The 24,217-nt window shown below is 53.2% G+C and overlaps 9 protein-coding genes across 9 annotated transcripts; 4 read left to right on the forward strand and 5 right to left on the reverse strand.

Moving 5' to 3' along the window:
* Positions 1 to 325: 325 nt before the first annotated feature.
* On the reverse strand, positions 326 to 2,254 carry BDZ83DRAFT_577850 (uncharacterized protein; the record flags this gene model as incomplete). The annotated part of the gene is made up of 2 exons (XM_060505064.1): positions 326 to 626; positions 681 to 2,254. The coding sequence occupies 2 exons, from the start codon at positions 2,252 to 2,254 to the stop codon at positions 326 to 328; spliced, it is 1,875 nt and encodes a 624-aa protein (XP_060364852.1).
* Positions 2,255 to 3,716: 1,462 nt separating this feature from the next.
* On the reverse strand, positions 3,717 to 4,586 carry BDZ83DRAFT_327996 (uncharacterized protein). The gene has a single exon (XM_060502401.1). The coding sequence runs from the start codon at positions 4,531 to 4,533 to the stop codon at positions 3,934 to 3,936; it is 600 nt and encodes a 199-aa protein (XP_060364853.1). The 5' UTR covers positions 4,534 to 4,586; the 3' UTR covers positions 3,717 to 3,933.
* A 1,889-nt stretch (positions 4,587 to 6,475) lies between these two features.
* Positions 6,476 to 7,968, forward strand: BDZ83DRAFT_621946 (RPAP1-like protein). Its single transcript, XM_060508300.1, has one exon. The coding sequence runs from the start codon at positions 6,523 to 6,525 to the stop codon at positions 7,801 to 7,803; it is 1,281 nt and encodes a 426-aa protein (XP_060364854.1). The 5' UTR covers positions 6,476 to 6,522; the 3' UTR covers positions 7,804 to 7,968.
* A 2,244-nt stretch (positions 7,969 to 10,212) lies between these two features.
* On the forward strand, positions 10,213 to 11,372 carry BDZ83DRAFT_532244 (uncharacterized protein; the record flags this gene model as incomplete). The annotated part of the gene is made up of 6 exons (XM_060503328.1): positions 10,213 to 10,408; positions 10,461 to 10,480; positions 10,532 to 10,568; positions 10,626 to 10,693; positions 10,748 to 11,223; positions 11,291 to 11,372. Coding segments are annotated over 6 exons (879 nt in total), but the record flags the coding sequence as incomplete, so codon positions are not given.
* A 3,036-nt stretch (positions 11,373 to 14,408) lies between these two features.
* BDZ83DRAFT_577912 (eukaryotic translation initiation factor eIF2A) lies at positions 14,409 to 16,548 on the forward strand (the record flags this gene model as incomplete). Its single annotated transcript, XM_060505073.1, has 2 exons — positions 14,409 to 14,996; positions 15,055 to 16,548. 2 exons carry the CDS (start codon positions 14,409 to 14,411, stop codon positions 16,546 to 16,548), a joined length of 2,082 nt encoding a protein of 693 aa, XP_060364856.1.
* A 1,381-nt stretch (positions 16,549 to 17,929) lies between these two features.
* BDZ83DRAFT_621964 (uncharacterized protein) lies at positions 17,930 to 18,981 on the reverse strand. The gene has a single exon (XM_060508301.1). It carries the CDS (start codon positions 18,884 to 18,886, stop codon positions 18,032 to 18,034), a length of 855 nt encoding a protein of 284 aa, XP_060364857.1. The 5' UTR covers positions 18,887 to 18,981; the 3' UTR covers positions 17,930 to 18,031.
* A 473-nt stretch (positions 18,982 to 19,454) lies between these two features.
* Positions 19,455 to 20,546, reverse strand: BDZ83DRAFT_621965 (uncharacterized protein). The gene has a single exon (XM_060508302.1). The coding sequence runs from the start codon at positions 20,505 to 20,507 to the stop codon at positions 19,557 to 19,559; it is 951 nt and encodes a 316-aa protein (XP_060364858.1). The 5' UTR covers positions 20,508 to 20,546; the 3' UTR covers positions 19,455 to 19,556.
* A 1,028-nt stretch (positions 20,547 to 21,574) lies between these two features.
* On the reverse strand, positions 21,575 to 23,143 carry BDZ83DRAFT_792606 (uncharacterized protein). The gene is made up of 3 exons (XM_060515765.1): positions 22,411 to 23,143; positions 22,257 to 22,326; positions 21,575 to 22,166 (listed from the first exon to the last, which is right to left on the reverse strand). Exons 1-3 carry the CDS (start codon positions 22,752 to 22,754, stop codon positions 22,056 to 22,058), a joined length of 525 nt encoding a protein of 174 aa, XP_060364859.1. The 5' UTR covers positions 22,755 to 23,143; the 3' UTR covers positions 21,575 to 22,055.
* Positions 21,608 to 21,912, forward strand: BDZ83DRAFT_752379 (uncharacterized protein; the record flags this gene model as incomplete). Its single annotated transcript, XM_060514194.1, has 2 exons — positions 21,608 to 21,678; positions 21,747 to 21,912. The coding sequence occupies 2 exons, from the start codon at positions 21,608 to 21,610 to the stop codon at positions 21,910 to 21,912; spliced, it is 237 nt and encodes a 78-aa protein (XP_060364860.1).
* Positions 23,144 to 24,217: the final 1,074 nt, after the last annotated feature.

Here is a 24,217-nt window from a genome sequence, read left to right on the forward strand (position 1 = left end):
CCGTCCCATGCCGTCCGAGGAGCAGTGCCGCCCAGCCTAATCATGTCACCCTCAGCAAAGTCAATGACCAAGAGAAGGCCATCGACATCACAACGCCTGTTCCGATTGTTTCGTTCGGATAAGACAACCATCCCTCGCTAGTCTTTCTCAAGTCATAGCCGCAACAGTAGCCTTCCTAAGGACTGTTCTCTATCGATCCACTTCTCTCCATTGTATGTTCGTTTGTTGCAAGCAATGTCTTTAAAGACACCGTTCCTCTCGACGGGGATATATGCCGTGGTCATATGGCATCCATTGTGTCATAATAGAAGGGTTTCTAGGCGATCTACGCGCCTGCCATTCCAGCTGCAAAGGAGGGCGTCTGCGGCTGAAGTGAGTAGCCGTTCGTAGACTTGGCGCTTAGCTCAGCCTGTCGCTGGCGATCGGCCTTCTCGCGCTCGAGCTGCTCCTTTTCAGACTTGGTGATACGCGGTTTGCGAGTAAGAGAGCCGCCTCGGGATCCGCGACCACCTCGGGAGCCTGGTCCGCCCCCACGACCAGTGCCGCCTTCGCCTCGAGTCGTACCGCCACGGCCGCCAATACGGCCGCCTCTGCTTCCACGACCACGCTTAGGCAGTCCGTCAGGTCTGGAATATGTTAGTGACCTATGCAATATAGAAATGAGAGTGAACGCAACATACCTTGTATCCGCAGGCTTCTCAACCTCTGGCACCAAAGGTCCAGAGTACACGAAGAAGCCATCTCGGCTGGCAGCCGCCTGCTGCTCCCACAGAAGCTCGGAATCGTCGACAAAGTCATCATCCTTGTCGTACTCGTCTTCTTTGAAATTGCGCTTCTTCTTCTTCGGCTTCTCGGGAAGGTCGGCACCACTCGTCATACCGCCCATCTCCACGTTACTAGCTTCCTTGTCTGAGTCCTCGGACATTTCGTCGCCAGATTCCTGGCCTGACGCCGTTTTCTCCAAGGCAGCCGAGGCAGCAGCAATGCGGGCCTTGCGATCTCGCTTCTCGGCCAGGCGAGGGTGCAGAGCATCCCAGCCATACTTCTCCTCAGCCATACGCATCACGTTGACGTAGATATTCGTATCGCCGGGCTTGATAGGAATGTCCAGGACAATATCCGGGGCCTTGTACTCCTTACCAGTCTCGGCTCTGCCAAAGTCGAGAATTGAACGATCTCCGACTATATCACGAGAATCGTCCAAAGCATTCAGCTTCGGTGAAGAGACACCGGACTTCTGTGGCTTTTGCTTTGGTGAATGTTTCTTGCTGGCGACAGAACCAGCAGTTGACGCAGCATCCTTCAGCTTCGCGTCCGCCTTGATAGCTGGAACTGGCGGGGGTGCGAGGGCCTTCTTCGGTTCGGGGGCAGGTGGCTTTGAGATCGCTTGAGGAATTGATCTGGCAGGGTATGATGGAGATGCTGGCACAGAAACATTCTCAGTTCGTGACTGAGCAGTAGATGCAATGCGAAAATTCTGTGCGGAAGGCGACGTGACACTCTGCGTGGGCGGATCTACCAAGCTTGCGATAGAGGGAGACGCGCTAGGTCGGTTGACAGTTTGTGTTGCGGGTCTTGGAGATGAGGCACTACCAAAGATGCCTCTGACTGGATCGTAGCTCCCACGGATAGGATCGTAACCCTGTCCGCTAGTACGCGTGGGGAGAACGGTATTTTGTGGTTTCGGCTCGGGCTCGGGCTCTGCGTTCAAGATGCTTTGCATTGAACGCGGCATCTCCTCCCGCTTGGGTGCCTTTTGCGCTGTGTGTTCGGGCTGAGCAGAGCCAGGTCGGGAAGAGGAACTCATGCCAACGAGGTCTGTAATCTTGGTCTGTCGAGAGGGAGGCGGCGTGGAGGAAGATGCGGCTGCGGCGGCAAGGGACTTCGAATCTGAGCCTGCATCGGCATCCGCAGCAGGTGCCGACTTTCTCTTCCTTTGAATGGGCGGCGCATTGGGATCGCGAGGCTTTCGAGGTCGGCGCACCTTGGGCGGCTCGTCGGGGTTCTTAGGCTTGACGGTAGAGCCAGGTTTGCGACCAGGCTTCTTTCGTGGCAAACCAGCAGCGGTAAGGCGGACTTCCGGTTGAGGCGGTTGGTCTCCTGTGACGACACCGAAGCGAGGTTGGGAGGGATCTACTATGATCTCGTCCATATCCATATCGTTGTTGTTTGGCCGACCGAATAACGGCGAGCCGGGGTCTGAAATAGAGCCGGAAGGTGGTGATGAAAGTGCAGGTGAGGAGCTGTCGCGCATAGCTGGCTCTCCTCCACCACCAAAGTAACACCACGCCGAAAAGAGGTCTTCGGAGGCTACTTCGACAGACACCTGCACCGGGGAGAGGGTACTGAGGTTGAAAAAAGGCTCAAGGCAGTGTCTGATACCGTGGAATTACTGTTAACCACAGAAGGTAGAGTGCATCGAATAATTTTCGATTGTAGTCGCGTGGTGAGTTGCTTTGAGAGGTTCGTCCTGAATGACCTCACTTTTTCCCTTTTGACAGGGAGGTGGGTTCGCGTTTTGGTACGTTAAGGTTGCGTAGCTTCGGATTGGCTGAAAGTAGGTTGGGGCCAGACGCGGAATTATGTAAGGTAGACGGACTAGGTTGGCTAAGGCAGGAGACTGCTGCACCGATTGAGCAGTGGTCACCTGCGGTGTGGCCGTGCGGAGTTGGCAAAGGTGGGAACTCGTGAATAACCTCAATGATCGGTAGGCGTGTTTTTTTGACGACAATTGGCACCTTTGATCGACAAAAAAGGGTTGTTGTGTACAGAAAAGAGGAGTTTGGCGACTGTCAAAGAGTGCAGCTCGATGAGCCAAACAAAACAGTAGTCTTTTGAGGATGTCGACGATGGGGATTAATGTCGAGATTGATGGATTTGGCGATTCTGCAGTCGAATTTGCAGTGTCGTGGTAGTTGCAAAGAGGAAAAAGGAGGAGGAGAATGGGAGGTCGAAAGAGGAGATGGGGATGGCTACGTTTTTGGGGGGAACAACAATAATTTTTTGGGCCGACATTTGGCTGCTGCGCAAGACGAGAAAAACGGGGCACTGAACAGACGTGGATGGCCTCAGCAGGAGTGAATGGGAGGGAAATTTTATTATTAAAGCCGAATTAGAGATTCGGACTAGGCTGGGGGGCACATCGACGGGATCAGATGGCCTCAGGACCACGAGGAACGTGGACGGGGTGGGCAAGCACGGCGAGGAAAGAAGAACAGGACGCGGACGGGGCGGGTGAATGGATTATGGGGGGAGGGAACGGGAAAAGGATGGGAATGGATAGGATGGGATGGGCTGGGCGGTCAGTCACGGTCAAGCCAAGGTTAAAAGAGGGAAAAGGCATTAGGAAGAGAACAACTGGGAATGATGGGAATGGGAGCGGGAGAAGGGAAATGGGAATGGCAACAACATGGAAAGAGTGGACTACCGTGCTGAGCGAGAGCCAAAGGGGGGGCGTGAACCATGGGATGGCTTCGGCTGCACCTCACCTCAGCAAGTAATGGGAGTGGGGAGGCAGGAAAGGGAAGGGAAGGGAAGGGGGGGAAACACCAAGATGACAAGAAGCGATGGCACCTCGAGAACGGGCCGCCCAGGGAGGAAAGCACGAAAGGTCGAGACAGCCGGACCAAAGATGCAGAGAGATGTGTAAACCTCCAACGTGGGCCAGGCGCAGGAAGAAAAGATGGACGAACGGGATGACGGGATGGTATGGCAAGGAACCTCAGGTAAGGTAATATGAGAGACAGGCTGACTGACAATGGACGGGACGGGGTGGATGGGAATGGGAGCACGCCCACCCCCATCATTTGCCCATCACCGGGCAGGCAAGCACCATGAAAGAAAAAGAGAGAGAGACGGGAGAGAGAGCAACAACACACGTCGGCGGCTTTTTGGGGCTTTCTCCGCTTGACGATGGTGTCTCCTCTTCCTCCGTCAAGGGCCAAGGACGGACGGGATGCTCAACCACGGGCATGTCTCGCCAACAGCCGACAAGGGGGAAATAAACACCACTATGGCAGACCAGGGTACAAGAGGAAGGTACGCCGCCCGGAACCAGACCACGCAGGGCAAAAAGCAGGGCGAGCGGCCAACCCGATGCGAGGAAGTCGTAGCCTTCAGCTCAGGTAACTTTGGGGAAAGGGCGAACCTGGAAGTCAACTCGCTATCAACAGCCAGCAAGAACCGTCGTGGCCGATGAGACGGGATGGGATGGGAAGGGAAGTCTTGCCGCGGCAGGCACTCTCTAGTGTTGTAGGTTGTCTCCAGCAATGAGGTAGTAGTAACTACAATGGTGTAGTGCGGCACCTCATGCGGCGTGTGTGTTTGTATCCATACGGTACACCTTTTGGATGCAGTAACATGATTTGGGAAGACCCAAGACATGGAGGCACCGCGGCGATACGGGGATGCGAGGGGGGTGCAGGTGGTTGATGGTACCTCATCCAGCCCAGTGCGTGCAGCCGCGCGAGGAGGGGAGCAGGAGCCGAGCCGTGGGGAAAGGAAGGAAAGAAGGGGTCGTGGAATTTCTCCCATGGGCGGCCATCGGCAAGCGAACAGGAAAGGGGGACCGGTTGTGTGGTGCAGGTGCAAGTGCAAGGTGCAGGTGGTTGCAGCTTTTTTTTCGGAGCTAAGAAATGTCGCCAAAAAAGAGAAACACGGGTCCGGGCGCAGGTACCGAGTACAAAGATGTGCCACCTCTCGTTGTCCTAACAGCCTTTTTTCCTTTTGTTCCCGCCAATCTGAGGAGCGGTGCAACGTTCAAATGTGGGTAAAGGTGGATCCTGCGCGTCTGACGTTGAACCACGTCCGGCTTCCATTTCCGCCCTAGCGTCCCAGATAACCGCGGCCGGTGCAAGGATCTTTGTGCAAACCACCCAACACCCACCCTGCTGAGCCCGATGCAGAGGTATCCATACTCCGTACGCAGCACATAACATTTGGAGTACCTCGCGGATACCATGCATGCTTACCTAACGAGTCCGGTTTGGAGGGCAACAGCCAAGCCTGAACTTGGAAAGTAGCCAAGGGGGTGGGGTTGCGAAACGGAGAGATGATGGCCGGGGGCACACCTCACCTCATGGTCCAGCCAGATCTCCTCCAGGCTTTCACCCCACCGTCCAGGGGAGCGCACAACGGCGCAGGGCATCCTCTATAATCTGTACTATTTCGATCCCCCCTTCTGCATGTCTCGCTGATCATGGAGGAGAGCACTGCAGGCCCATGAGCCTCATTGACGATTCCTATGGGCGCAACTCATTATATCTACAGCTGGTGTACGAGCCCTCCTATTTTCTCTTCATTGACATCGTGCATTTCTCGGAACAAGCATATCATTGCAGCCAAAGCACTTCTTTTCGGGCAACACACAGATGCTGCTAGGTGGTGCGCTACGGACATGAAAGACATGTTGCAGATTCTGCAACACGCCACAAGTTCGAAAGAACGTGCATAATCCTTCCTTTTGTCACCCGAACATTCCTTTCCATCAGCGAGACATAAACGACAATTGTTTGTATCTCGTGTGGCATGGTTGGCTGAGGAAAAGAAGAAAGGAGGGGGTTCAGAAGGTACTGTACGCGCATTCTCCAGCCGAAATTCCTTTCGGATGCTCTAACCTAATTGTATGCAATAATCTCTCGTCAAGAGAGACACGGCAGCGCCGTCACGGAAACAAAACTAGGCATATCTGCAGATATACACATTTATCGTCGTGCACAATTGACGATGCATCTTCCGAATGAACTCTCAAACAAATCCAACGAGTTTCATCTATTTCATCAAGAAGCGACGCTGTGCCAATCAAACGGAAACACAATGCTGTGGTGCACAACGTATTCTTTCTGCACTGCACCCCAGGCATGGTCGCCCGCCAGTCCGCCTCTCCGCCCATCCAAAGTTTTCTGGAATTTTGCGGACGATCGACGCTAATGCAAAACTTGATGTGGCTCAGTCCCGCTTGTCAGCCACAACTCTAAAACGGCGCATTCTCGGGATTTAGGACGAGTTTCCCCCCCCCCCCCCTCCCTTCATGAGCCTCCATCTCTGGTAGCCAGCCGCCATCGCCGTTGCACTTCCTTCCCTGGTCGGGACAACTGAAGTAGTTATTGATTTCATACGGCACCTCTCCCACTTGCGACCGGAGTTGCACGCGCTCACAGAGACCCCGGAATTTTGATTTGCGGCAATTTTCGACCCCCAAATGCATCTGCCCCCTTGGCGCGGTGACCCTGGTTCCCCGTCGTACTCCCATCTGAAAATGAGCTTGTGTTCGGGGTGCCGCACGGGCAGTTCCGAAAAAGGCATGGAGCCTCTGAGCAGGGGGCCTGGGGGTGTGCAATCTGATAAGGCAGAGCTACAGCCCGATAAGAAGAAAAGGTACGTCACTCTGGACTGCGATCGAATGTAAAAAAAAATAATGATTGGTAAACCCACCACCACTTCAACTGGTGAATCGCCAACAACTCACAATCCTGCTCTCTCTTAAAGTCCCCCTTTCTCACCCCCCCCCCCAACAACGCAAACATGGGGCCGATGATGCTAGTCGGAGATATTGTCGAAAAGGAGACGGCACCTGCGAAACCTGTTGTCTTTGACGACATCGACGCCGCTCCGACAGGCTTCCCCGCACACAAGAAGCGCGCAGCCCGCGTCTCGGCCTTCAAGCAGCAACGGCAAGGCAAGCCCACGACAGGTGCGCAAGCTGCAGCCGCGACCTCGTCGATCCAGCCAAAGTCCAGCGACGATGTCGCCGCAGACTCACAAAAGTCTTTCGAGGCCGCCGAGCGACGGAGAATCGACCGCGAGAATAGGCAGAAGCTGGAAGATATGAGCCCGGAGGACATTGCACAGGAAAGGCAGGAACTGCTGAACTCTCTTGACCCGTCCCTCATCCAGCGTCTCCTCGGCAGGGCCAACATAGACGAGCAGCACGGCCCGAATCCTTTTGATCCGCCCGCGGACGATACCAAGAGGGAGCCGCCGGCCCCGGCACCAGAGATCAAGATCGAGGATACCTCTGCGCCGCCGAAACCCAAGCCAGCACCAAAGCCCACTTCGGCTCCGAAATCCGTCTCATTCGCAGACGAAGAAGACGAACCAACGGCAAAGGCACCACCAAAGCCTCCACACACACACGAAGACAAGGCCCCCGCCGCCCCTCCAGCCGACCTCTTCCCCCTAAACGACCAGCCCGACAAGACGCACTTCCCCCAGGCGCCCGCCCTCCCCGACCTCGACCCCTCGCACCCCGACTTCCTCCAGACCCTCCACGAAAAGTTCTTCCCCAACCTCCCCGCCGACCCGAGCAAGCTCGCCTGGATGGCGCCCATCCCGACGGTCGACTCCCCCGCCGACCGCGAATCCCCCTACTACCCGGGCCAGTCCTCCCTCCCCATCGCCGCCCTCCGCTTCGACTTCAAGGGCGGGCTGATCCCCCCTCGCCTGAGCAGGTCGATCCCCACGTCAAAGGGGCTGCACCACCACGGCCAGGCGCCCGAGGCGGCGGGCTACACGATCGAGGAGCTGGCTATCTATGCGCGGAGCGCCGTGCCCGCGCAGCGGTGCGTCGCGTTCCAGACACTGGGGCGGATTCTGTATAGGCTGGGGAAGGGCGAATGGGGCAACGGCGAAGAGGATAGCTTGGGGCGCGGCATCTGGAGCAGTGTGCAGGAGGGGCGCGTGCTTGAGAGCTTGTCCGAGGCGGCGATTGTGGATGGTGGGCATAGGGGGAGTCGGGCGTATGCGACGGAGGCGCTGTGGTTGTTTGAGAAGGGCGGGTGGAGGGAGCAGTGGTCTGGTAGATAGAGGCTGTTCTTGCGGATTCTTGAGAATATTCGCCGTGACGAGGCACTCGCCTCCCGAAATGATACCAATGTTTAGCAAGATCTCAAAGGTGACACGGCCTCTCTGATATGTCGTATCGAAATTGGTATTCGCTATGTAGCTCCTCCAACAACCGAAAATGCGAGGAACTGGATTTTGAATATCTGAGCAATGCCTTACTTCCATGGTCAATGGGAACCACTGCCAGAGTCTCCTCAACTTCTACAGCAAGATCACCATCGAATCACTCAACAAGCTGGGAACGAGTCACGTCCTGATCCCCATCACGACACGCGACGTCGTTAAAGCCTACGAGTAAATACGAAAGAAAGATCAAGCTTCGCAAACGAGTCAAGTCCCACACCCTACTAATCTTCTCATTGACAAACTTCATGAACTGCAGTAGAGGAGACTCCGATCCGAGCGGAGCCAACTCCGGCAAACCTTCACGATGCGTGTACATAGCTAGCTGCCATATGCGGAGAATCTAGGTCACGCTTTGACCTATTCGCGGGGCACGGGTATGGCGCGATCACTTGATGAGTTGGAGGTAGAGAAATTCGGATTCCTCTATCGTTTTACTTCAGTCTAGGCCGTTGAAGCTCCCTGACTCGTAGAGACACCTAGTCGTAGAGGGTTCATGACATAGGATACGGAGTCACGGGCGTACAGACAGCGGCGACGGGCACTTTCTTCAAAGTCCTCATTGCAGCTGCGGCCCAACGTCTCGAGAGTTGGACAAGCATCATATGAACAACATGCAAAGCTCAACGAGAAAGGCTAGAGGACATGACTCTTGATCCTTATGCCTTAGGTGCCCTAGATGAGTCAGCTTTACATAAAGATTCGTAGCTCTATCCAGAGAGCTCATAGTTCTCGAGTGATTGTTGCCTTAAAGCCTTCCTCCGGACCCTACCTCCCCGCTACTCGACACGTGCCATGCCCACCCCCACGAGCTTATCTGCCCAAACTCCGCGCCTTCCACGGCTAGATATTGTGGACTTTCATACTGGAAAGCAATCAAGAGTGCCCGGTGCCGGTGTGAACCTGTCGGCCGGATGCTTAGGTGATGCCACTCAGCCACAATGTGCTGATTCGAAGTTCGACGGCTGCTCTAGAAGCCAATTTTTGGGGAGCGATTCCGGCCTCGTCGTCTCTGGTTCCAGATCGGACGTATACAGCGGAAAGCTTCTGCCACCCCACGCAGGAGAAACCTACCAGACACCTTCTGCTGCTACGCCAACATTTCCTTACTTGGTCACGACGACACATTGCAGTCTGGCCGGAAGAGGTATACCAATAGCTTCATTTCGTGAACTGGTCCTAGTGGATAGTCTGTGACTAGCGGGACCAGAGTATGGCGAGAGTTACACCATCTCGTAACTTGAAAGTGGCTTCATAATGCCGTACGCTTCGCGGCTTCGTCGAAAAATTATCAGCTCGGCTCCTGATTATCTGATCAGATTCCTCGCTAGCTTGTCCCAAGCTGTGTAGATGCCGTGCAGCTGCTCAACGGCAGCTGTCGCTGTAAATCTCGGGCGGTTTGTCTTGGCACGGTTTCGAACCAGACTGCCGGGCTCTGTCTACGATGCATCGCACGCTGAGACGTCGTCCGGTCGAAAGATATCCCAACTCGAAAAACGCGCAAGATGCCAGACTGAGGCGGGCAAGTCCACCTCACTGTGCATGGCTCAACCTAGGTCCACCTGTCAGCCAGCATGATCTATTGCCTGTCCGCGCAGCTAAATGGTCCAACATTGCGAAAAAGACGTTTGACGACGGTGTTCCCGACCGAGAGAGGGTCCGTCCGTAGATAAAGTTTACCTCTGTTCCAGAACCTCTAAAGGTTGGGGTCGACGGGCCATTCATGGGTCTCAAGCATGAGACGAGACCTCTCCGCAGAGGATAAGGATTGGTCAATCCACCCGGTGTTGAAAGAAAGTTCTCTACCTCCCCTCCTCGTGGGAGTCGTTTCCAAGCTGCATCTCGAACTTCTGGCCGGAGAGTCCCTCCGACCGAGCCGAACGAGTTCTGGGCCGCGTTGGCTTACTCGTGCTCGTCGCGGAGACCTTACCCCGTCCCTTTCCTGTGCTATCGTCAGTATTTCGAAACTCAATGCTGAGATGTCATGTCAAAGAGCACATACCCCCTCTCCAAGCCTCCCTTGCGGCACGTGTTTACCAGGGGAAGGTGACCTCCTCTGATCTCTATATACACAGAGGGGTCCGCGGTTCTTCGGTCGGGTGGATGCAATCGTCTTTCGTTCTCGTCTTGGAAAAGTCTGCTCTCGTGGTAAGAAATTCTGCCGCTTGAGCTTCCTGTACCCGTCGCCGTCAACCAGCGCATCGATATGCACACAAAACGTTCCGTCATGGGCTGGAGCGAGCAGTGATGAGCACCAATACAGGCTCGATCGGAGCGGCGCCACCACCCCCCGGAGAGACGCCCAATTTTGACAACCCGCGTGACGCTGGACATATGCTCCACACGGTTTACATGGTTCTCATCCAGATCGTTGTCGTGATTTTCTTTGCGTTGAGGGTCTACGTCAAGCTGTTAGTGAATGGAAAGTTTCGACTGGAGGATTGTAGGTCTTGACCTGAAGTACCTAGTTTGACTTGTGCTGATATGTGAGACAGGGAGTTGCCTAGTTGGATGGGTGAGCTCACGACGTCTGAGCTAAATGGCTTGCAGATGTTGACTGTGTTAGATCTTCACCGTGCTCTTGAACTCGACCGTTTTCATCAGTAAGAACAGCTCGTGTGTTTTGGAGCAAAACGAGCATCCGCTGACGAGATGAAAAGAACTCCATTTCGGCGAAGGATTCCACATTTGGGAAATTACTGCTGGCAACTTTACTGAGCTCCAGAAGGTAAAAACTCCTGGAACACGATGGCGATTTTCGTACTAAGAGCAAAATCTCCAGTGGCTGTATATCAGCTCCCTCCTGTATTCGCCGGCAGCTTTTTTCACCAAAACGGCTCTTCTACTTCTCACCGTCCGCGTTTTCTCCGTTGATAGAAACGTAGCTCGGACGCTTCACGCTCTTTTGGCATTCTTTCTTCTGTGCTATATACCGGCACAAGTCGCGAAGACTCTCGTTTGTATCCCGGTTCAGGCATTTTGGGACACGACTGTTGTCAACTTCAAGTGCATCAACCAAACTAAGCTTTTCTTATACGACGGCTCCATCTCGATTGTGTCGGATCTTATGATCCTGGTTGTTCCTATACCTTTGACCTGGGCTCTGCGGGTGTCGTTCGCCAGAAAGGTGAAGGTTGTGGCACTTCTAGGCGCAGGTGGTGTAGCATTCGCCGTGACGGTGTATCGTGTATACCTCACCATAAAATTCGCGGACACCATAGACCCGACTGTGGACTTCATCCCTCTTGACTGGACTGTGTGAGTCTTCGCCTTTTGAAGAAATTGTGAACAAGGTAACACTTTCAACTGACAACAATTCTGTTAGGACTGGAGAGCTCGCCATTGGCATAGTTTGCGCTTGCTTCCCTTCAATTAACCACCTGCTCGAGCGGCGCAGCGCGACAAGAGTATCGTCTAATTCTTCCACGGCAGGACTCTCTTGGTGGAGGAAGGCATCGAAAGATTGTCTAGACTCTCTGTCATCTTGGGGCATGAATCGCCAGTCCAAGCTAGCGGCGGGGAACAGGATAAGACTGCAAAACACTACAGCGGACTCGAATGCGAGGCTTGCATCGACCCCTGGAAGTACTCCCGGCACAGAAAGAGATGAGCCGCAGCAGTCAGATTATGATATTGAACTGGCTGTGATTTCGATGCCGCAAAGCGAGCCTCACCCGGGAGAGTTAGTAACAACGAGGGTGAGCAGCCGCAACGACGACCTGCTGAACCCTCTACCTGTCATTCGACGCAGCAGTCCTTTCAGAATCGAAGGCCCGTCTTGACCAAGATCTCCCATCCGCGCCAATGCGGTGATAAAGGAGCCAGACTTATACGACGTTAAGTCGTAGGAACGGGTCGTGCAAACCGGTTCGGCAGCGGGCTCGAAGGAGCATCTCGCTAATCTGAGAATTCTGAGGTGCAAGTCCATGAGCCATGTCGAAGCCTAACATGAGTTACGATTCCGACTAGGGCTGGATATTCTTGCGTCAGCGGGATGATTTTCGCGGCAAAAGTAGCCTCCTGCCTCACCAATCCCTAATTGCTGTCTTGGTCAGCCTCCTGCGATTGCAGGCACCGTGGGATGTGGGCCATGCTCAAGCTAGACAGAAACGATTGCCGATAGCTACAATGATCGATGGTGGCTGATTTGTCTACCGTCGCCAATACTATCGATGCACCCTTGTCGTCAATCGAAATGAGGTTATCGTGGCCAGTCTATCTAAGGTTCTATCCCAGCAAGGCAGTTGGTGCTGGGATCCCCGCAGCCAAAGGGTCGAGAACAAGGGCGAGGAGCATGAGTGGATCGCAATCTCCGTTGCTCTCATGCGGAGGAACAATCGACACGCCCAAACATGGGCAATTCATGCTGAAGTCTGAGCGGGATGGGGGGGGGGGGGATAGGACCAAAGGGCTTGACTCTTGACCCTGTCGTAGCTGCGGCGGCTTGGAACCGGAGGAGAGGGTAGTACTTGGCTCGAGCACGTAACCCTGTAATTAAATATCTTTTATTGAGACAGAATTCGAGGCCGGCAAGATGAAGAGACGGTAGATGGAAGAATGAGCAGACGGTGGTTTGTTGTTCAGGTCATTGGACACTGAGAGGGAATTGTTGTTTGCTGGAATTGGAACTGGTCAGATGTGGGACAAGAGGAAAACACAGCCAGCCAATAGACGAAGTCACGCAGCGATGAGTAAGACACGCCTTCCTGGAGATGCAGAATTGATACGGCAACGGCGCAGCATTTGGAGGTCTCAGTCTCACCTGCAAGTCCACTGGACCATTTCTGCCAGTGCCAATCAAGCCATTTTCTGGGGAGCAGTGGAAGGGTGGAAGGAACGCCCGTCTCTGCCGTGCCGGCGCCGTAAGCGGATGGAAAACATGTGATTGGCCACATGTCCACCTCACGTCTACTGCGTAGGTAATGCCTTAGGTAATTCAAAGCCCAAGTGAAGGAAAGCACACCTTAACTTCCAGCTCTCGCGGTGAGAGGGTGAGGGTGGGAGAGTCCACCGGCCACGGCTGGACCCGGGATTCATGGGGTTTGGGGACGGCACCATACGCCGCGCTGCCCTGTCCGGCTGCGGCCCGCATTGGGAGTGTGGAAGCGTGTGTGTGTGGCTTGGCTTCCAAGCTGCACCTTGTCGTTCCAGCTACTCAACTGCTGCATGCTAGGTAAGTAGCCAGCTGCATTGCCTACCTTATTGCAGAGGCTTCGATATACTCAATGCTTTAAGCAGCCTGATAGAGACATGGGCATCGAATAACTGCTCACGACCAAAGTATCGTGCCTGCCCTACCTCCTTCCACATTGGTTTTTGACAACAAACAGCAAACAATTTGATCCTTTTTGAAACTTGTGGGATTTGAGAGGTGCGCTGGCAGTATTACCTAAGACGCCTTATTCAGGCAAGATACGTATCCGTACGGAGTACCTTACTCCCATCTCTGAGTGGGCCGTCTGACCGTCGGGAGCCTAACATGATTGAGGACCGGGAGTGCTTGGGTGCCCTCCTGCCCATTAATCGTACAGCGTGACAGCTCTGGAGTACTTCCACAAGGCCCCCCAAGATGCCCTGAAGCCATGGTGAGGCGTGAAGTGAGCTCAGGCCGAAAAAAAGAAAAGGACAGAAAAAAGTGGCCAGGGTGTGCCAGCCAGACCCAAGGCGAACCCGCGCAGGCGACGGGACCAGGGGGCGCAACTGGCAAAGGCAGAAAAAAATATTCACAAAATCCCACTTTAGCATTCTCTCCCCTTCCTTTCCCTTTCCTTTCCTCTCCTCCAGCCCACACAACAACACGCACCGTTGCACGCCAATCTTCCCCCCTCAGGGTGCCTCCTCCCATTCCCTTTCTCCCCTCTTCCTCACGTTCTTCCCTATTTTTCTTCCTCGGGTCCCTATAGCCTCACGGCTCAAGCTCCAGCCAGTCGTCATTGCTGTCGTCTGCCTCTCCGTCCTCGTTGTCACTGCACGTGTGTTTGCATCTCGATTCCGACGCCGCTCTGAATCACGACTGCCTCGTCAGCCATCGACCATCGATTCACACGTCATCCGTCGACCAGCTTCAAAGCAAACATCCGACGCCAGCTCTGTGGTATACTCAAGTATCCATATCCGACGTTAGAACATCAACACAAACACCCTGCCACCGATTGCGAATCAGCAGATCAACAAAGCTTCCTTTGCTGCAAAGAAAAAACAAGACGTCGCCGGAATACCCGCCCCCCGGTTAATCCACGGTTTCCGTCCATCGCAAAGCAGCACAAGCAAAGCTCTCGAGCCATCGCCATCTGCCTTTGTCCGTCTACCTCGACGACTCCGATCTCGACGACCACCTCTGATCTCTGAGCCCACTGAAGAAGAACCATCAATTCCACCCAAGAACGTCAACCTTCCGACCCGGCACTCTCTGCTCTTGATACACACTGTGACTTTCACTAGTTATGGCGTCCTCACAATTGCAGTTTGCCTACCGCACCCAGAAGGGCATCGGCCTGTTTGATGCTGCGCCGTCTTACCAGCCTGTCTCTGGGTTCACCAATCCTGAAGGGAACCTCCGGTGTTGTGCATACTCACCCTGTGGCCGTTACTTTGCCTGGGCGAGCCCCGAAGTTGTTACCGTTGTCGACGCTTCCACTGGCCAGCAGGTTCTTGCCCTTCCCATCCTCAATGTTCTTGAGCTCGGTTTCTCCCCTCTCGGCACCTTCCTCGTCACCTGGGAGCGACCCGGCAAGGACGAGAACGGAGATGCGACCAAGAACCTGAAGGTTTGGCGCACTGTCGAAGATGGCGTTGCCGGAGCCGACAAGCTGCCCTTGGGCAAGTACGTCCAAAAGTCGCAGGGAGGCTGGAACCTTCAGTACACAGCCGACGAGAAGTTCTGTGCCCGCCAAGTCACCAATGAAGTCCAGTTCTACGAAAGTCACGATCTCGGCACCGTCTGGAACAAGCTGAGAGTCGAGGGCGTCGCCGACTTTGCCCTGGCTCCCGGCCGTTCCCACTCCGTTGCTGTCTTCATTCCTGAACGCAAGGTAAGCAGTCTAGCGTTGGGCCATTGAGCTCCTCAACATGCTAACAAGCACTCCTCAGGGACAACCCGCTGCCGTCAAGGTCTACAACGTGCCCCAGTTTAACGCTCCCATTTCTCAAAAGACCTTTTTCAAGGGCGACAAGGTCCAGCTCAAGTGGAACCAATTGGGAACCAGCATTCTCGTTCTGGCCCAGACCGATGTCGACAAGTCCAACAAGAGTTACTACGGCGAAACCACACTCTACCTGCTTAGTGTCAATGGCTCTTTCGACGCCCGCGTCAGCCTCGACAAGGAGGGTCCAATTCACGATGTGACCTGGTCCCCGAACTCCAAGGAGTTTGGTGTCGTCTATGGCTACATGCCTGCGAAGACTACCATCTTCAACCACCGCGCCGTTGCCCAGCACTCGTTCCCCCTGGGACCTCGCAATACCATCATCTTCTCGCCCACGGGACGATTTGCGCTTGTTGCTGGATTCGGAAATCTGGCTGGCCAGATCGATGTCATTGATCTCGAGAAGGATTTCCGCAAGCTCCACACCATCGAGAGTGGCAACCCCAGCGTCTGCACGTGGAGTCCCGACAGCCGTTATATCATGACGGCTACCACTTCTCCTCGTCTCCGTGTCGACAACGGCATCAAGCTCTGGCACGTCAGCGGTCCTCTCATGTACAACGAGGACAAGGTTGAGCTTTACCACGTTGTCTGGAGGCCCCTGGCTGTTGAGAAGGTTGCGGGCGGAGATCCTCTGAACCCGGTTCCCACTCCCCACGCCTCCGCGGCCACTTACTTGGGTTCCGTAAAGACGCCCAGCAAGCCCGCGGGAGCTTACCGCCCCCCTGGCGCTCGTGGCCTCGCCACCCCGCTTCATTTCAAGCGAGAGGATGAGGGCGGCGCGGCCCACATCAGCATGAACAACGGATCTGCGCCCATTGGACCTAACGGGTTCGGACGCCCCCGCCGTGGTGTGCCTGGTGCAGAATTTGCAGTCCCTGGTGCTGCTCCTAAGGTTCCCGGAGCCGACCCGAATGACGATGAAAACTTGTCGAAGGCGGCGCTCAAGAACAAGAAGAAGCGCAACAACAGAAAGAAGGACGGAGAAATCAACCCCGAGGGCCAGAATGGCGGCGGTGCCTCGCTCGCTCCGCCTCCCCGAGACTTCGGCGCGGGTTCTGGTCACGAGGGTCGCAGCCCTGAGCGCCGTGGCGGTGCCGGAGGTAACCACAGACACCGCAGCCACTCTCGCAACCCCGGTGCGGGTCAGCATCGTAACAGGAGCAACACCCACCGAGGCCAGAATGGCGCACCGCAGGTGCCTAACGCGCAGCCTCAGCAGGCCACACCGGTGACTGTGACTAGCCCCGGCGCCGACAACTCGCAAAACCCGAACGCGAAGAAGATTCGCAGTTTGCAGAAGAAGGTCCGCGCGATCGAGGATCTCGAGATGAGACTGGCCGGAGGCGAAAAGCTTGAGGACACGCAGATGAAGAAGATCGGCACTAAGTCTTCTGTGCTCAAGGAGTTGGATGGTCTCGGTGGCGAGGGTCACTAGAGTCATCATAACCGCCTAGCGAGAAAGACTAAGGATGCAAAGAGTTCTGTAGGAAAAGGGACCACCTAAGTAATACTGGAATACTGAAGGGACCACAGCCCAGATGATACAGGTCCCATGGATCCCTAGCATTTGGACGAGTAGAGTCAGGATTACGTGTAGAGGATCAGGAAAATGGAAAATGCAAAATGCTATTAGCACGGCGCTTACACTACTTCGTATTGAGTTCGTGCGCTCCTTTAGACCACGTGAACGCCAATGAGCAAATCCCTTGAAGAGAAGGGATACCACCTTACGAGGGTTCCCGCTGAATGCGTGGAAGTGCGGCTTACGATGAGCATCCGAGAACATTAAACCTTGTGAGTGAGAAGTAAGCTTGGGAAGTCTGGAAACCTGGGGCATACTAGAACGAAGCTGTGCAGGGGCAAAGAGGTCGAGACCACAGGGGCTTGTGAGAGGATAGAAAGCTCGCAGTCTTTCTCTTGACGAGCTTCTCCTGCTCTTCTGCCTCTCGTCTACTGCTCTTTGGGGTATCAGCTCCAGCATGGGAAGTTGGCGATGAACAATTTGGGTACGCGTATTCATAAGGCGGAAGATAGAGGCGAGCTAAGCTCGCGCTAGGCGGGCACGCGGGGTGGGGAGGAGCCGGACTGATCGGCACGGCAGCCCGGGCGTTTGTGGGGGTATAGGCTGACTAAGTCATGATCGTGGACTGGGGTCTTTGGTTGACATCGCGAGAAGGAGGAATGTCGTCGACCCTGGTTTGCTCTTCCTGAATGACGGGAAAATATGAAGATAAATGGAATTATCAATTCATTTTGCCTTGATTAGATAAGTCTTGAAGTGAAACACCGGAATCCACACGTCCGTGAGTACTTCTTCATGAGGGATGCTGTAAGGTGAAGGTCCAGTGTTCTACCTATACCCGTTCAACGTCGAATCTGTCACCAGCACCCATCCGGCCAATTGGCCGGGTGGTTAGACTCTGAAGCAGAGTCGATAGTAAATGAAATACTCCAATGACTTCCGTGCTGGAAACGAGGGGCGCGCTGTTCGAATCCGAATAGGGGCGTGAATTATAAGGTTGATATTCCTCCTCCTCCGTTCCTTCCTTTTTTTTGTTTTTTTGAAAATTGATTCAGAATAGCCAGTGGGAAATATTCTTGATAACCTATTTTATACTGAGCTGAATATGATTGTTGATTGTGAAGCTTCTGTTAAGCCAATTCATGACACAAAGGCCCAGCTTGGAGGAGCATTTCATGAAAATGGAAATTCGAGCTCACCCAATTGAGATAAGGTTTCAAGATACGGATTGAATGTGAGACCAAATCTACCGCGGCGCAGAGCATGACTTCTAGAGTGCAAGGAAAGTAATGAGTCCGAGGTCGAGATGATGATTGATTATCGACGAATCCGAAACTAATGTTTGTTGTCTTCTCTGTTACTGTGCTACTCTTAATGATGCCGAAGACTTTCTTCTTCAGCAACGTTGACGCTTTGCCCTCGTCTCCCCACCATCAGCAACAAACCCATCGTCACTTTTCCCATCCCGATCCCGCTGCCCCTTCAATATAGCATTCATTTCATTCTGCCTCCTCAACAGCACAACATCATACCCCCTCAGCCTCCTCTCCGAAGCCTTTTCCATCCGAAACTTCTGCATTCTCACACCCAACACACTCCGAATCTTGCGGACAGTCTGGTACTCAGCCAGCTCATTACTCGAAAGACACGCCTGCCCGCCCGAAAGATTCCTCCTCGCCCTCTTGATCCTCAAATAAAACTTGACGAGCGGCAGCACAACCTCCCTATTCTCCACGATCCACGCCACATTTTCTTTCGTCGCGCCCGTTGTGCCGCACACCTCGTCGACGCAGGACGCCATGTCCTCGTACCGCGCCGCCGTCTTCTTGTTCTCCCTGTCGAGCGGCTTCACGTCCTTGAGCACGTCGAGCTTCATCCAGAGCTGCGGCTGGCAGCCGATCTGCTCGAAGCGGTCGTACATTTCGAGCTCGCGCACGTCGGCTTCCCTCTTTGCGATGGCGACGGGGTCGCGCTTGGGGTTGGGCGTTGCTGCGAAGGCGGTATAGACGGCTAGGCTGCGGTTGTGGGAGACTACGTCGGCGAGGGCGCTTGTTTTCTCGAGGAGGGTTTCGACTTCGTCTTCATTTTTGGGTAAAGAGATGATTGTGGTGGGGTGTGGTGGTCTGTCGTTGAAGTTGATGGAAGCTAGTGTCGTCTTGCAGGTGGTGGTATTGGTGGTGTTGGTGGTATCTGATCCGGGCCTTGATCTCTTGCGACTCGCGGCCATTGTTGCGGTGATTGACTCCGCCATGTTTGTGTAACTTTTGTGTTGCCGCGCGGATCACTATGTACGGGGAAAAGAAAATGGAGGGTTGAGGCTACCTTGGGGGAGAATGTAACCATAAGGGTAACGCGCCGATCTCATGGGAGAGTGAGAGTGAGATAAGGTGGCTCGGCATCGCACGTGTCCAACCTTCTTCATCTGATAATTATCACGGGCGGGGGAAGCTAAATGCAAACAAACCCGGGGTCTTAGCACCACCACAGGAATGATCGCTGAAACGTTCCCGAAGGGTGGGACACAATGGGTTGGAAACATTGTTTAAGCGCAGTGACTCGGGTTCTGTAGGGCTTGGCGTCGTTCCTCGGTTTCGCGATGAATCGGTCTTTGCCCTATGGAAATCGTCATTGCCCCCCCAGTGGTTTGGTGTTTGCACAAACAGAAGCTGGCTTTGCAAATGTCTTTATGGATTCATTGTTTGTCTTCTTTGATCTCTGTGTTTTGATGATGTAGGGCTTGACATCAATCTCAAAGCCGTGTACTTCGTGCATTTGCTGGAAACATCTTGTACTCTATCCCTTTATTAAGGTACCGGAATCTATCAGCTAAGGCTGCTCCGACGACTCAATGCAAGCCACTTTGCTCAAATACTGAATTTTGCCCCAACTGGTTTGTATCAAGAATCCCAAGTCTCCTCTATTCAGGCATGAGGACTCCTGTCCATTCTCTTAGTCATGGCCATCTTGCTCATTCTCTTCATCCGCTTCCCGATCTCTTTCAATTGACGATCCGCCTGCTCCCACTCCTCTCCCGTGAACTGATCACGGGATCTATCGACGGAATCAAAAAGGTCCTCGAGGGCCGCAACACAGTTATGTTTCTCCTTGGGCGCTTCGACCGGCTCGGTAGTTGCGACGGTCCGGATGGGCGAGAGACCGAGTGGCGACAGACGTTCCATCAAATGCTTGGGCGATTCTTTGCGTTCAAAAAGAAGACGACGACCTCGACGTCTTCCCATTGAAAGAGGTTCCTGGTCGTCGATATCGGAGTCGATCAGAATCGTGGGTGAAGATCCGTCGCTTTGAGGAGGTGTAATGAGCGCATCGGCGGGCAATACTCTAGGAAGACCTGCAGACTCCGTCAGAGGTCTTCGGCGTCTCACAACGATGTCGTTGTCGGAGTCCTCGAAGTCGTAGACGGACTTGTCGACAGACTGATGGTGCTTCGCTCTCTTCGGTGTGATGACTGGGCTCAATGGGCTGACCGCCTTTCTTTTGCTACTTGGAGCAGGGCGTTCTGCAACGAAAATGACGTCTTCAGTGTCTTCTTCTGTATCGCTCTGGTCGTTCATTCCACGCTGCTGCAGGGAGCGGGAAAGAATCCGGATATCCCCGTCCACTTCGACAGAGTCTTCCTCTGTCTCATCCTCTCTTTCTTCAACAAGTGTGTTCCCAAGCTCTTCGTTGCTGACCTCATCAAATGGTAAGAGGCGGGCAGCGTCTTTGCGCCAAGTTCTGAGGATATCGCTAGCCTGGATCCTGTTATTCTTCCAATAGTTCTTCTTGAGCAAGGGATGCATCTCAAGGAGAAGTATAGAAGTGGCTATATTGGCGTTTTCTCCATTCCACCAGAAGGAACGTGCCGTCGGCATCAAGTGAGCCTCGTAGCATCTGGATATGAGGCATTGGTCTTTGTCGTCCAGCAGCTGAGTAGCGAGCCGGGGACACTGAGAGTTCCAGTTATCGATTGCATTGGTCAATGCCAAGAACGCAAGCTGCTGATGCAGAGACGTGCGGTTGCCTCTTTCGACGTTGAAGCTATGCATCCTTTAGACGCGCCGCGTATTAGCTCGGCCGAGAATCGGGATTGGGAGCTGTGATATTTTCGATAGACTTAGGTACCTGAACGCGATTCACAGAAGTAGCTCAATACATGTCTGAATAAAGCTGACGGGCTTCTAATGACCGAGAAGCTAGACAAATAGTAGTTGGCAAAGTCAGGTTTGAGCGACCCTCAGAATAATGTGGATGGTATTTCTTACCTCAGATTAGGATAGAGTCATCGATAACCTCAAGTAACGATTGACTGCTGAGGGCCCCTGGAGTTAGATTGAACCGGGCTCATAAAATGAAGTTACAGCGAGAGTCGTGGAAAAATATGGTAGGCCTAAAGAGCGAGGGCCGTCGAGGTGAGTGGGTGAGTTGAAGAAATGAGGGAGGATAGGGGGCGCTCTTTTTTTTCTGAAATGGAAAAGCAAGAGATCAAATCTGCCGTTCTACTTTTCTTTTTTTTGTACCTCACCTTTTTCTGGGAAGGAGCGACGATTTCGTGGGGCTCCTGCCTTCCTTCAACCTGAGATGCCTTGAATTCTTGATGGTTTGGAAACGTCCCTTGCTCTAAGTTCTTCACCACTTCCACCGGCCATCAATAAGCAAGGTGTGTGAACATTCTAAAAGAATTAGGAAGAAATAGTTGCCATGAAGGTGCTAAAAGGTGGAGGCTTTGGAAAGCACTAATTGGGACATGACACGCTTTCCAATCACATCATGTACCGTATCTCGATAAGGCAAAGAAAAAAGTGGCTTAGACGTTGTCTTCACAGACTTGCTTAGTAGACATTGACCATTGCCTTCTAGGGTGGCTTTTGTTTCTACTCTGAGTTCAAAGGGTCGTCGCTTTGTCGCTAGCCACATCCCATTGGCTACTTGCATTTTCTATACCTTCTACAACATCTGCTCTTGCTTTGCCATCATGACAATCTACACGTGCAGTATAGGGATGAATACAGCATTAGGCTACACGATGATCATAGTGCTGCCAGTGTAAGGCAGTTTAACAGTGGCTGAGACCAAGCAGGCGTAAAATGGCAACTCTCACTACCCGCACATAGCGAAGCCCCCCTGCAAAACAGGACAGAGCCAGACAAGATTACCGAAGTCTCCAAGAAGCACAAGGTCATCATGCACCTCGACGGTGTACTTCTTGGCGTATCAATGTCTACGGAGGGGTGTGATGCTACACTCGAGGAAATTGGCCGCCTGATGGACATCTTCTAGATAGACGCAGTGAATCAAAGTATATTACGCATCAATGAAGGTGCGAAAAGACTCAAGCATCATACCCTCCTATCAAAGCTAGCGTTTGTTCTGTGCTTGAAAACACTAAGAGTGCTCCCAGCCTCTGCTTACTACATGAAGTGCTAGTCCCAAGACCCGGTGCCGCCAGTTACCCCAGTGGACCATCCCACGTTACCAGCCTGGAACGACATCTTGAGTGTATTATTCCGGAAGAATTGAACCGAGTACCATGGCTGTAATAACACATCTGTTAGTGTACTGCGTTCTATGCCCCGACGAAGCGAGGATTCGGCCAGAGCTTTGTGATGCAGATAAATACTCACTCCGATGGAGCCAGCTTGAACGGTGTAGTCGCCACCGACATCATTAATATCATCGTAGTAGAGGTCTCCACTATGAAAGCGTTCGCCGCACAATCAGTGAATCATGCTTCGTGGCAGGTATCATGTCCAATGATGTTGATGATTTTCAACTCACAAAAGAGCACCACCCGGAAAGCCCGGCGAGAGCCCGCCAAGGTTTGCGGTAAACTGTCTATCCCTCCCGTTGACATTGACTTTGACGGTTACGCGCTGGTAGAACCAGAGGTTAATCAGAGAGCCTGTAGCGCTCATCTTGGATTTGAATGCGCCAGCACCGTTTGTGGCCATGGTTGTAACAGGCGAGCTGACGCTTTCAGCCAGAAGCCGAAGCTTTCCCTCTCCTCCTGGCTGGGTGAGAATGTGGTCGTGTAGTCCCTGAATGTCGGACTCCAGGACTGCTTGCTGCTGGGTCTTGGCAACGGCATCCTGCAAAAGGCTGAAGGTCTGAGTTTGAGCCATTCTGGAATGGAATAGACAAGATTGAAAATGGAAAAAAATAAGATTCGTTTGAAGTATTCGGATTTGCTGTTGAGAGTTGTATCTTATAGGTAGTCAAAAAGCATTTGCTCATGGGGAAACTCTTCGTCTAGTTATACTTCTCACACGTCCGCTTCTTTACCTCTAATTTACGAATAGAAAGTCAATTGAACCACGCAAACCTGAAGCTGGAGGTTGTGGCTGGCTGTGGTGAACCCATCTAGAGTGTGATAAGAAACTCGAAAGTCGAATCATATCTTCAGAACATGATGTGTGGAAGAAACGTGGGTGATGAAGTTGCGGCTGGACTGCTTTAGTCTTCAGAGAGTTTCCACTACGACCCTGTAGCGAGTTGGGACTAAAAGCACAGCATATGTTCAAGTGTGACAGCGCGGAAGAAGCGGCATGGAGGAACATTCAGCTGGGAATTGGGCTCCCCTATTGGTCAAAACCCGAGCAGCTTCTGGATTACCCGTTTGCATCCACACAACGAATCACGCCCGAGGCTGGCTGTGGTGTATTCGAAAACGGAAGCATGCAAGAAAGCCTTAACGTCCCAGAACAAGACTGTGCGTGTTATCAGCATTTCGAGCTGAATACAGTAAAGACTGAGCGAAGACATCGTATCTTAGTAATCTTGTGAATGTATTTGTGCATCTTGCATAAAAGATCCATGCCTTGTAACTACTCATAAAGCTCTCGTAACTAATAAGTAGTGAACTTGTCAACGTGTGTCATTTTGTTGAAAGTTTCCTGTTGTGTTAGATTATAGTCCTGCATTTCCTTTTTCTCTTCTTTCTTTCTGTTGGTATGCCTATCACAGGGATTTTGGTTCGAACCGTGGGGTGACGAAGAGGTCAATTGATCTGTATTAACTTCTGCGTAATGTGGAAAAGGGAGGTTCCAACCGCAGGTTGGGCAGGCCGCGATTATCGTAAGGACGGCCCGTAAGTGGCCCCTGCGCGGGCCCCTTGCCTCGAGGTCGAATTGGACTTCCAATCCGACACTTTCTTAGAATGCTGCTTTGATAGTTTATACATGTTTCTGTTTCTTGAAAAAGAGAAAGGATAAGGGAACTACTATGTACTATGGAATTTGCAAACTCATGAGGAGAACCAAGAAATCTATAGAAGTAAGTATAGATTATTGTTGACAAGAGTCCTGCTTTCAACTTCCCTCTCGCCTAATTTTTCTTGGCATCTGCTGTTAGTGAATGAGTGAGCCTACCACCAAATTACTAACAGCCGAAAACTCTTCACCTCCCCTTGCCGGAGCCCGCATCCGCGATGGCCTCACAGCCGCCGTCGGGCACCGGACTGATGTCGGCCGACCAAGCCGACCCCGAACCAGGCTCCGGGACACCTCCGGAGCCGAACCCCACCTCAAGAGCTAAGCGACGCCGCGACGCCGAGGCACAGCCGACCCGGCCCAGCCTAACGGGAAGC

The sequence above is a fragment of the Colletotrichum acutatum genome, assembly GCF_030867785.1.
Source record: "Colletotrichum acutatum strain CBS 112980 chromosome Unknown BDZ83scaffold_48, whole genome shotgun sequence".
NCBI lineage: Eukaryota > Fungi > Ascomycota > Sordariomycetes > Glomerellales > Glomerellaceae > Colletotrichum > Colletotrichum acutatum.